General features: G+C 33.6%; 2 protein-coding genes across 4 annotated transcripts; one reads left to right on the top strand and one right to left on the bottom strand.

The window, feature by feature from the left end:
* The first annotated feature begins 476 nt into the window (after positions 1 to 476).
* LOC107427175 (protein NUCLEOLAR COMPLEX ASSOCIATED 4) lies at positions 477 to 7806 on the top strand. Of its 2 annotated transcripts, XM_048480645.2 has the most exons (15): positions 478 to 997; positions 1082 to 1174; positions 1324 to 1397; positions 1682 to 1743; positions 1844 to 1895; positions 2771 to 2871; positions 3115 to 3188; positions 3342 to 3443; positions 3719 to 3777; positions 3855 to 4029; positions 4375 to 4548; positions 5602 to 5761; positions 5944 to 6001; positions 6102 to 6207; positions 7301 to 7806. In XM_048480645.2, the coding sequence occupies exons 1-15, from the start codon at positions 620 to 622 to the stop codon at positions 7496 to 7498; spliced, it is 1866 nt and encodes a 621-aa protein (XP_048336602.2). In that variant the 5' UTR covers positions 478 to 619; the 3' UTR covers positions 7499 to 7806. The 2 variants fall into 2 exon arrangements, with proteins under 2 accessions (XP_048336603.2, XP_048336602.2); XM_048480646.2 differs by lacking the exon at positions 4375 to 4548 and having other exon boundaries at positions 477 to 997.
* Positions 7807 to 8486: 680 nt separating this feature from the next.
* Positions 8487 to 11672, bottom strand: LOC107427174 (probable protein phosphatase 2C 27). Of its 2 annotated transcripts, XM_048480648.2 has the most exons (6): positions 11513 to 11672; positions 10724 to 10856; positions 10455 to 10609; positions 10162 to 10356; positions 9774 to 9979; positions 8487 to 9246 (listed from the first exon to the last, which is right to left on the bottom strand). In XM_048480648.2, exons 3-6 carry the CDS (start codon positions 10542 to 10544, stop codon positions 8688 to 8690), a joined length of 1050 nt encoding a protein of 349 aa, XP_048336605.1. In that variant the 5' UTR covers positions 10545 to 10609; positions 10724 to 10856; positions 11513 to 11672; the 3' UTR covers positions 8487 to 8687. The 2 variants fall into 2 exon arrangements, with proteins under 2 accessions (XP_048336605.1, XP_048336604.2); XM_048480647.2 differs by having other exon boundaries at positions 10455 to 10856.
* Positions 11673 to 11911: the final 239 nt, after the last annotated feature.

The following is an 11911-nucleotide window of genomic DNA, read 5'->3' as shown; positions in this document are numbered from 1 at the left end:
TTCTAAATAACATCTGGCATGTAATAAATAAACCTCTATAAAATAATAATCTTTCTTAATGTCAAATTTTTTCATCGGTTAGAACAATCTTAAATGGCAATGTAATTATTGATCTTTTGGTTTAAATAATGAGTAATACATTTCCAAAAAAAAAAAAGAATAATACAATGGAAGCTACCCAAAAAAAAAAAAAAAATTGTTTTTTTTTTTTTTAATACTAAAAACTATGCAAGCGGGTTTCACTTTGTACATTTTTTCTGTTTTTTTTTTTTTTAATACTAAAAACTATGCAAGCGGGTTTCACTTTGTACATTTTTTCAACCCTATATAATTTTTCATAAAAATTTAGAAAATAAGTTGGTAATTTTCTTTATCAAAAAAATAAATAATAAAAAAAAATTGATGATTCTCAACCTATTACAATAGTTACTATCATTATTATTATTATTATTATTATTATTTATTAACAAACAATGAGAAAGGGTTCTAGCTCTGTGGACGAACGGCCTAAAACGGTAAAACCTCCATAAACCCCTCCGAACATAAGAGCTTCATAGTCTCTGTCTCTGCGTCTCATTTTTGGTTCGTCCGCCGAAAGCTTTTTGACTGCGGACCAACAATGGCTTCCATTCACTCTGAGAAGCAGAAAACTAAGAAGAAGAAGAAGAACTCCTCCACACTCTCGCACCTGAAAACCCTAGGCCACCAGCTTCTCTCTTCTCGATCCCACATCAACAACCTTCCACTCCTTCTCTCCTACGTCTCCCCATCCTCCCCTCCTCACCATGTCCTCGAATCCCTCCTCTCCCTCCAGTCCTTCTTCACCCCCCTCCTCCCTGACCTACCTCCTTCTTCTTCCAACTCCCCTTCTTCTCTCAACCATTCCCAGGACGATCCCGAATTCATCTACCGCACTTGGCTCCGCTCCAAGTTCGACGAGTTCGTCAAGCTTCTCATTGACGTCTCGCTTTCTCCGCAATCCGATGAGACTCTCAAGGTTTTTTTTTTTTTTTTTTTTTTGAATTATTTATTGGTTTTTTTCTTATTTTGGTTGTGAATTGGTCTGATTTTGTGGGTATAGGAGGTGGTGTTGGATACGATAATGGAGTTTGTGAAACTCGGCAATAGGGGAAATTTTCATTCTGCTATATACCACAGGTTTATATATAGCATTGTAAGTTTTTTCTTATACTCATAGTAGGCTTAATTGTTGTTAATTTATTAATTTAAGATAATTTTGATATCTCTTTTTCTTTATATTTGTTAATTTAAAACTTGTTAGGAAGTTCTATAAAATCATTTTATTTTATTTTTCATAATTAGGTTCATTCCACATCCCCTGTGGATTTCTTGTTAGAGTTGCTAGCTTCAAAGTATTTCAAGTACATGGATGTCCGGTATGATCACAATGCTTCCTTCTTTATGGTTGTTTTCTTTTGGGTGTTCATATCTTTGCTTCGAAGCTAATTTTTTACTGTGTGCATCTTTGTCACGGAGTTATGTTTGATACTTCGTATATAATCATCAAAAAAGCAACAGGATAGTCAATTGCAAAAAAAGTGTAATGTTGACATTTTCATGTATTTGTACCTATGTCGGATTTATATGAATAACAATTCTTGTGGTAAATTTATAAAGAATATCAGAATCATTAATTCTTACATGAATATGTTCACTGCAGATATTTTACCTTCATTAGTGTGGAAAAAATTGCTAAAACTTTGGATTCAAAGGAAACCTCAGGTACTTCCTTCCTTGGTCCTTTTCAAAACTTATTTTCTTTTCGTTTGATTTTTTTATTTTTTATTATTTATTTGTTAACTGATTCTTGCATCCCTGTTAGATGATAAAAAATTGAGTAAAGATGGAAACAATGAGAATTGTTCTAGAGAAAGGTTAGTATGATCTATATGTTTCACTACACAACTAAATCTCTATCCTATGCTTCTTGCATTTCATTTTTGTTAAAAGATTTGGTTTACCATTTTAATAAAATTGTTTGTAATATATACATGCTTTCGACATCAACTGAGGTTGTGGAACTCTGGGAAAAATAGTAATTCATGTTTTTTAACTGTCATGAGATGAGTTTTCATTGTTTTTTCCACTGCTAGATTTTTCTTTGATAATTGACGTCAATGATGTTTGTCTCCCCTTTTGTGCATGGAATGACTTTGCTAACTGTTATGATAATGTTGATTGGAAACATTAAGGTATAAATACTACTGAATGACTTGGCAGTCTTAGCTAATGTGAAGTATGCTTTTTCCATAATCAAATGTATTACCTGTTGGATTTGCACTCTGGTTATTTTGCATTCAACATTATAATATAATCATTTTCATATCTGCTTTGCCCATTGTGGTTTCAACATTACACCCCACTCATTTCCCACATTTATTCATGCAGAAATCATAAACACACAACAAAAACTTTTATGTTTTTTTCTATTTATATACGGAGAGAGATTTAACTCCAGATATCACCAAGAAGATTTTACTTGTTTATTTTGGATGTTTCAATTATGCATAAGGTTTCTTGGAATTGAAAGTAAAACCATTGGCTGGTTCTTTGCATGCATCTATGTGTAATTAGATTCTGTTTTCTCCTAATCTTTTTATTGTCCATGTCAACCCCTTTTAACTCTTTGTTATTTATTTATTTATTTTTTTTTTAAAGCAGAATTTGTCTATTTTCTAAATATTTCAGGTTTCTTATTGATACTGCAATTTTATTGATTTCACTATTTAACAATTTACTTCTGTTGCAGCACAGAGAACGTAATTCACAAGCTGCATTATATTTTATCGCATGTACCCTTGCTAGAAGACTCGGTTGAAAAAACTGATTTTGAGATTTGGAGTGGATCAGGTGATTTAACTTTTGAACTTTGTATTTATGTTTTAATTTTTTTTTTCTTTTTTTTTTTTTACTTCCTCCTAACCTTTCAGTAGTGGCTATTAATATGATAAATGGGATGTATCAGTTTATCAAGTACTCATTTTGTACTAACCTTTCAGCAATAAAATTTGAAGATTGATTACTACCTGTTACTAATTAATCATCTCACATTGGTTTTACATTTTTATTGATTATGATTTTTATCTAATAAAGGTGAAAATGAAGAGCTTTCTGGAAACCAGAAAGCAGAAGATGATCAAAACAAGGTGAAGAAGAATAATTTCAAGGTAAAATATCACTTATCTAATGATTAGGATGTGTTAATATTGCTGTTTAGTGGAGAAACTCTTTCATCTATAAATCTGTTATGTAGTCCACTGTATTTCTCTTTACTCTGAGATTAAAGTTTTAGCTACATTTTGCTTTCTTAATTTGTGCAGATGTTGTCTCCGGCAAATATTGCTAAAAGGATTAAACTAAAATTTACCAAAGCGTGGATTTCATTTCTTAGGTTGCCACTTCCACTTGATGTGTACAAGGAGGTAAGATTATTTGTTAAACATTTGTACTCTTGTCAAGCAACTGAAGCTTCTCTAGGTTCTTGTCTTTAGGTGTCAAAAAGGATTAATAGGTTTGAGTTGGAAGCTTTGGGGCAGATTGGGTAGTGAGTTAGGAGCATTTAGTTGATAGACACTTTTATTCAAAAATTGGACATGATAGTCAATACTTAAGCACCATGTTGTGCACACCATCTGTTAATCATAGATGCTTTTCTTAGGCCTTCTTGACTCCTAAAATGTCTGCCTTTTGATCTCAGGTTCTTGTCAGTCTCCATCAGGCAGTAATTCCTTATCTGTCTAATCCCATTATGTTATGGTAAACTTAAATAATAGTTTTTACGTGTTCTATTACTTTGTAACTTAGGTGCTGATTCATTACCTGTCTTTCTGCAGTGACTTTTTAACAAGATCATATGACATTGGTGGCGTCATCAGTGTTATGGCTCTTAGTAGCCTCTTTATACTCATGACACAACATGGTTTAGAGTACCCTAACTTTTATGAAAAACTTTATGCACTATTGGTGCCTTCAATCTTCATGGCAAAGCATCGTGCAAAGTTTTTCCAGGTAATGGTCATTAGTTCTACTGCCATGGGATATAAATCTTTAAATTTATCTTGACACATGAAAGTATAATATGCCTTTTTTTGTTTAATTTTTTATTTCTGCTTCAAGTCTGTTTTGTTTGTCATGGAAATTGGAAGTTTGGTCTGACTCACAAGTGTTAAAAACATTGTTGGTTGTGTAATTGCTTGAACTATTGTAAGACTCGTTTGGTTTGACATAATTATTGCATATAGAATGATAGGAAATTTAAAAGAGGATAGAAAACGAAATTGTGATATGAAATTTGGTGTTTGTTTATATTATAGTAACTCATTACTTTCTAAATATGCAATTTAATTTCTGCAGCTTCTGGATTCTTGCTTAAAATCACCACTTCTTCCTGCGTATTTGGCTGCTGCTTTTGCTAAGAAACTGAGCAGGCTGTCTATTTCGGTTCCTCCTTCAGGAGCGTTGGTGATTATTGCATTAATTCATAATCTTCTAAGAAGACATCCATCAATAAACTGTTTGGTGCATCGGGTGAGGATCAATGCTAGTTTGATATTGACCTTGTCTTTGTTGATTTATCCATCTTCCATTTTTATCACCAGAGTAAAAGTAAGGTTAAAAGGGCTATGCTTCCCTTTTATCATCAGAGTAAAAGTAAGGTTAAAAGGCTGTGCAGTTTGTGGGCTTCCATATGTGCAGTGCAGAGACTGGAAACCCACTTTTTTGTGCCCCTTGGAAGTATTCTGCCTGTTTGTTACTTGAATTATGAAACAAGTGAACTTCATTATTAAGGAAACTCCTTTTTTATTTTTATTTTTGGGTGAATTATTTAGGAAGTCTCCTGCATAATTTGTAAGTTTACGTAGATCCTGATTAGACTATTAAATGTCTGAATTTAGTATTTATTGTCTTCGAAAAGTTGTTAAAATAGGCTATTAAGAAAGTATGATGGACCTTAGAGAAGAGAGAACCGTCTAATGAATATCTTTATGCTATTGACATGTACAATAGAGTAGAAACCAGTGAGAAAGAATTTGTAATTGGAGCAAATATGTCACTTATTTCAATAAAATTGCACAGAGTCACAATCATTCTTTTTCTTTGACTTTTTTTTGGATGATGTTGATATATATATATATATATATATGTATATATGTATGTATTTTAACTTTCTAATTTTTTCAACTTTTATAAACAATATACACGAGGAGCATCTATGATTGAAGTTTAGGAAAATCTGGAGTCAAGTTGACAGAAATTGTGTTCTTTTTTATGGTCTGTTCATTATTTATTTATTTCTTTTAATTTCCTGTTAAAGTGCTTGCTATTAAAGGATTTGGATGGAGTTCCATTATTTTGTTTGTTGTTTGCACCCTATAGATTATCTGTGTAAGGGGATGTTTTCATTGTGATTAGCTTAGAGAATGACCACTTATTAATCAGCCTCAACCAATAATTGGATATGGAAACTCTGTTGTTGACTACCTTAAAGGAGTACTTGGGATATGATCTTGTTTCTTCTGATATGGAGTGATTGCATCTTGACTTAATAATTTATGTTGCATTTGCCTAATGTTTTTGCAGGAAAATGTTGGTCCAGGTGCTAAAATTGATTCAGAAGCAGAAGAAAGGATTGCTGACGGTGAGGATGAATCTAAAAAAAGGGCAGATATATCTGTCAGAAAACGAGGCATTGATCATTTTAATAATGGGGAAAGTGATCCAAAGAAGTCAAATGCCATCAGTATGTATCTTCTTTCATTTGCTTTTCCTGCATGGTAGATCCATGCTGATGTGAATTTAGAATGTTTCTCTAATTCCACTTAGTTACATACAGAAATAGACATGCATGTAACATGTACATAGGGTATGTGAAACCCTGGTGGTTTTTCTATGTTCATGAAAGTGACTTTCTTTTTGGAGCAGGAAGTTCACTTTGGGAAATTGATAGTCTAAGACACCACTACTGCCCTCCTGTTTCAAGGTACATGTGTTTTGATGCAGCAATGATGCAGGTTTGTTCTCAGATTAAGTTATGACATTGTCCCTTATGCATCTGACTGTTTTCTTTCTTTTGCTGCTAGATTTGTTTTGTCACTTGAGAATGATCTTACAGTCAGAGCCAAAACAACAGAAATTTCAATAGAAGATTTCAGCTCAGGGTCATATGCGACAATTTTTGGGGAGGAGGTAATTATAATATACTGGTTGCTGGAAAATACGTTATTACTTGAATCAGTCTTGATGAGAATCTATTTGTTAGGGGAAGAAAAAGATAATAAAAAATAAGACGGTGCTTCTTATGAGTATGCTTGGGTTACTAATTTAATGTTCCTACCCGGAACAGTATCCCAACTAAACTACACTAATGGGTCAACAGGGTTTAGCATCAAAATAATTCATCTGGAATAAATTATTTAATGCTGCAAATATTTCTTATATGTATGTGTGTATTAACGAAGTCCTTTTGTTCAGCTTGAGAGGTTTTCCTTATTTTATTTAGGGATAATTGCAGTTAAACCCCCTATATTTTTTATTTAATAAAGTCAAACTCCTCTATTTTGAAAAAATGATGTGACGCCTCTTGTTAGTTAACACGTTAATAAACTAGTAAAATGATTAACATAGCCTTATAAAACGTGTGGTATATAAAAGTTATAAAAAATGTAAAAACACTGTTTAAATGTGCAATATCTTATTGGTTAAGGTACAACTAATTTATGATCTATTACCCAGAAAATCTAATATGGTTCTTTATTATATTATTATCAACTAAATTTACGATATTATTTATTATTGGTGAACATAATTTATATGAAATTTGTACTTGTTGCAGTCACATGATTACAATATTTATACTTTCCATCCAAAGCAACAATAAATCATATATAACCAATAATCTAAGTAGAAAAGGTTCATATCAAATAGCTAATAAGTAAATAAAAAAATTAAAAAATAAAATAAAAAAGTTGTTAAAAGGAAAGAATAAATAAGCAAAAAAATTATGGAAAGGTTAAAATTCAGATAAAAATCATCGGTTGTAACCTTTTTTAACGCTTGACTGACAGGAGATTTTAGTAAACTTAACAAATAAATAGGGTATATGAAACTTATCGATTAATTAGAGGGAGGGGTTAAATGAGAAAAATGAAAATAAAGGTGTTTTAGGTGTACTAAATGTAAAAATAGGGTGAGTTTAAGCATTTTTTTATTTTTTATTTTTTATTTTAATCTATTTATGCTCTGCAGGTAATCTTAAAACCAATTTAATTTTATGTTTCAGATTAGACGAAGGGTAAAACAGGTTCCATTGGCATTCTACAAAGCAACTCCAACCTCTTTGTTCTCAGAGTCTGAGTTTGCTGGTTGGACCTTCAAACCTGAAGCCAGCAAGGAAGAGAAGGGTGGTGATGATGAGAATGAAACAGAAAAAGCACCTGAAGAATCTGAGCATGGTTCAGCAAAGAGAGCTCGAACCTGAGTATTTATGAATCAAATACACTTTACCTTCCTTTCTATCTCTGTTCTTTCAGGAATTTTGCGAATATGTAGGCATGCGAATCTTCACCTCGGGCGAGCATAGTTTTTGGTAATATTGTAAGTTTATGTTTCCCTATCCTACACAGCTACTCCAATCTATCTGCCTTTTAGCCAGGCTAACACTACGCTGTGCAAATCTCATATTTTTTTGATAACATATCATCACTATACAAAATCATTGTAATAGATTTCTCAGAGTGCGTTGTTTGAAATTAAAAGAACTTGAATGTAATTTCTTATTTTTTGTTATTTTTCTGTTAACTTATTTTTGGTCAAGCATTGAAAAGTATTTTTACTACAACAAAATACACTGGGACAGCTAAACGATCAACATTTGAATTTTGACTTAAATTTTAATAGAACCATCTTTGATTGGTGTTCTTGGAATATTATCGCCTAATTTTTGTTTCTATTTAAAATGCAAGGAAAGATTTATCTGAGGTCTGGGAAAAAATGATTAAAAATATATATATATATATATATATATATTTGTTTTGAAAAAGGGAAAGTGGCAAGAATAAAAGAGGTAGATTGGGAGAAAGAGAAGGTGTTGAGAAAGTATATTCCTTTCACATAAACTTTTTGAAGTGATTAATTATATATAACATATAAAAGCAGGCAGGGACAAATTATAAACATGTTGTATAACCAGTTATTGCTGTTGAACAGGGAAAAAGGAGTCAAGACGGAAAATTTGAACAAAAGATCCATATCCAATTTAAAAATATTCTTTCAAAACATTTTGTTTTTTAATAGGTTTTAATCTATAGATAATCTTTTAAACTAGATTGCCTGTGCTAAAGTAGGTGTAACACTCAAGATTTTGAAGACCATATGGATTTTTTTTCACAAAAAAAATTAAGCTGAAGGGAAGAATAAAGAAACACCATGAACTCTCAAGGTGAAAGGAAGAAGGAAACACCATGAACTCTCAAAATGAATCTAACGAATTTTCAGATGATATATAATTGAAGTCATTATGTACAATAAATTTTACTCAAATGCCAAATCCTACGAAACAAAAGTAATTATTTCCCAAGAAACAAGGGCAAGCCTTAATAGAACACTAAACAGCTAACAACAGTTCAGCATCATTTTCACAAAAGGCTACAATTACCATCAAATCCAATTCACGCATTACTATCCAATGCCTCCTGAAGAAGATTCAGACCCTCTGCCGATATACTTCTACTGAACTTGAACTTCGGGATTTCAAGCCTCGGCGGAGGGTCAGGGGAGAAACATACTATCACCACTGTCAGGTTGTCATACGTGTCGCGCTTGAGGGCCTCCCTTACCAGCTCCCTTGAGCATCTCTCAGGATCATTGTGAAGCATCAATTCTTTCCTTGCAATTGTGACTGCACACTGACTGCTCATCACATCCCACAGTCCGTCACAGCCAAGAATCAAGAACTCATCTTCCTCACCCAAGATCATCTCTTCCAGCTCCGGCTCTGCACTCAAGGGACATGAGGAACCTTTCGGGCCTTTCATATGCCAATCTCCAAGGGCCCGTGCAACTGATAGTTGACCATTAAGGTACCCGTCATACACCGCACCTCCCAGTTTCTCAATTCTTAGCTTTTCAGAGATGCAGTTGGGTTTATGGTCCTTCGATAGCTCCACTGCCCTACCTCTTTTCCCCAGCACAGCTCGACAATCCCCCGCATTGGCAATTACCATTGTTCTGAAAGATGAAATTGTATGACAATCATGAGTTATATGATTTATAGATTGCCGATGTAACATAGAAACATAGCTGTATCTACAACTCTTTTCTTCCAACGAAAGAGACATAAGAATTTTTCGTATTAATTATTATATACAAGATTAACTAAGAAAGACCAAATAACGGCCAAGTCCTTATACAGAAAGGAAGCATCATATACAACATTAATCCAGAGCATGTGTTATAGGAAAACATTAAATTTTCACGACGGTATTAGCAGGAAGAGTCTCAATAACAACGTAAACACAAGACTGGTCTCTGTAAAAACAACTTGATTACATGTTGATTAGTTTTCTGAAAAAGCTTCAATATATCTCGACAAATTACTCTATAAATTGTCACAAATAAACAGCTAATTCACATAGGAGACAAATCGTAGTTTAATAAACCACCAATGAAAGATTTTATATGAGATGTTAAAACTTTCAAACACTAATTTACAAATAATAGACAAGAGGATATAGAATTGAGGTCACAGCACTTACCTTCCCAAGATAAGGACAGTCAGCGCAGTGGTACCAGAGGAACTATCCAGAGAAGCTTCATCAGCAAATGCATGATCAGCATTTAGGAAGGCATTCTTAATAGCTTTCTCTACACAAAATGGAAAATGATTATCCTCAACCATGAACCTCAAAATGTTCTCTCTAATGAACAAAGCAGCATCTGTACCACCATGGCCATCAAAAACCTGCCATAGTAGAATAATGTTCAGTTTCGCACAAGCCATCACATGTTCTGATGGTTATGCACTAGTTACAACTTAGAAATACAACCAATCTATTATTGGTTTCTTAATCAATTATAAAAGTACCAATAATTAACAATGATTATGATAATTGACGTATATTGTGCAACAATTAAATTACAGACCCCATAGAAAGCTCCAGGAGAAGGGAAGTTTGTTGTTGAACCTAGATGGTCAAGAAGATTGTCTATACATATATGCTCATCCTCCATATATGGTTTTGATCCAATTTCTGAACAGCTTCCCGACCGGAAAACAGGTACAAATGTCGAGTTACCATCTGATGGTGACTTGGAGCTAACAACCCCTACATCTAATTCCTAATAAGGAGTAGAAAGGCAACATTAAGTGCTAAACAAATTTAGTAAGAAAAAAGGGCATACATAGTAAATAAAATCTTGGAACATCGACTACCCACTTCAGTTGCAGGAGCCAACTGGGCAGAGCTCACACAGTGCCGAATTCCTGAGATGTGCCTAGGAGGTTTCCCAACATTTGGCTGTTTCATGATCTCAAAAGTTTCCGATTTCTCATCTTTTACCACAGTAACATTTCCCTTTCTGTAGCTGCCATCTAACATGGAAAGTGAAGGTGGATAATCAGTCCCTGCAGCCATCTTACATTCCTAAACATGAAATCACTCCTTGATGGAAAAGTAATTATCTCCAAATACTCCTTTTCAAGCACCTTTTTACTCAAACAGGCCAATCAAACTTAAGGTCAGCTTTGATTTCTATTAGTCTAGAACACGAACAATAACAGAACCCAGATGGTACCGCGGTATGGTGATACGATGTTGATTCAGATACCCTTACAGAACCTGGGAAGAAAGATACCATAAATTTGTCAGCTTACTACAATACTTTATATTTATGTCAGCCAAATAAAACAAAGATCAAGCGAATTTATGATCCAACGAGTCTGCAAACAAAAGCTGCAAACTTTATTTATATATTGCAGCCAGGATGATAATCTACACTCCAGAACTATGAAACAAACACAAAGAATAAATTACACACTTAATTAGGATTGTTCGTAAACCCATTACCACAATCAGTCAAAGAGCAAGTATGACACCCAGATCAAATTCACAAAATTCACTAAATTTTAGTGTTTGATCAAAAAAAATTAACTCAAAACCTAAACCATAATCCACAGATCAAGATTACATAAATCCAAATAAGAAAAGCTCAGGAAGACAGAACATAAATTTAGAACCAAAGAAAAACAAACCCAACTCCACATATAAATCAAACAATACACAACCAAGAAAAAAAAAAAAAAAAAAAAAAAGATCAAATCAACTTCAAACACAAAGCACCAAGCTTCTTCCAGGAAAGATACTAGTGGGAAAAAAATAAATTATACATCCCAAGTAGGTAATGATAATAGTCGCCGTACTATTCTGGTTAAGCTGAAGAGAAATTCACAAAAAAGATCGCTGAAAGACAAAGATAAGAGGAAAAGGGAACATACCCACAAGCCTCCAAAGCTTTCAACCCAGAAAAGGAATTTCCTTTCCTGATAATATGCAGAAAAAATAAACTGGGTTTTTTGTTGTTTGTAGAGAGAGAGAAAGAGCGTCTGATTGATGAAGATAGAAAAACAGAGGATTTTCTCCTCTTTCTCATGTGGTTTTTTATTGACCGGTAGTTCCAGGTCATCCTCGTGGCCTTCGTGGTCTGGACAGGGGAACTTTACCGATACGTGGCGATGTGTGATTGCACAGCCTGGATGATTACCGGATAAGGAGGCTGTCGTATTTCAACAAGTGCGGCTGATCTATCCTAGCCGTTGGATTTGTATCGGTAGAAAACGGACGGTCAGATGTGAAGAGACGGTTTTTGTACAAAAGTTGGGCGCATAAAAAAAATA

The sequence above is a fragment of the Ziziphus jujuba genome, chromosome 9, assembly GCF_031755915.1.
Source record: "Ziziphus jujuba cultivar Dongzao chromosome 9, ASM3175591v1".
NCBI classification, from domain to species: Eukaryota; Viridiplantae; Streptophyta; class Magnoliopsida; order Rosales; family Rhamnaceae; genus Ziziphus; species Ziziphus jujuba.
The sequence above is the reverse complement of the archived record's forward strand: the minus strand, read 5'-3'. Positions and strand labels throughout refer to the sequence as shown.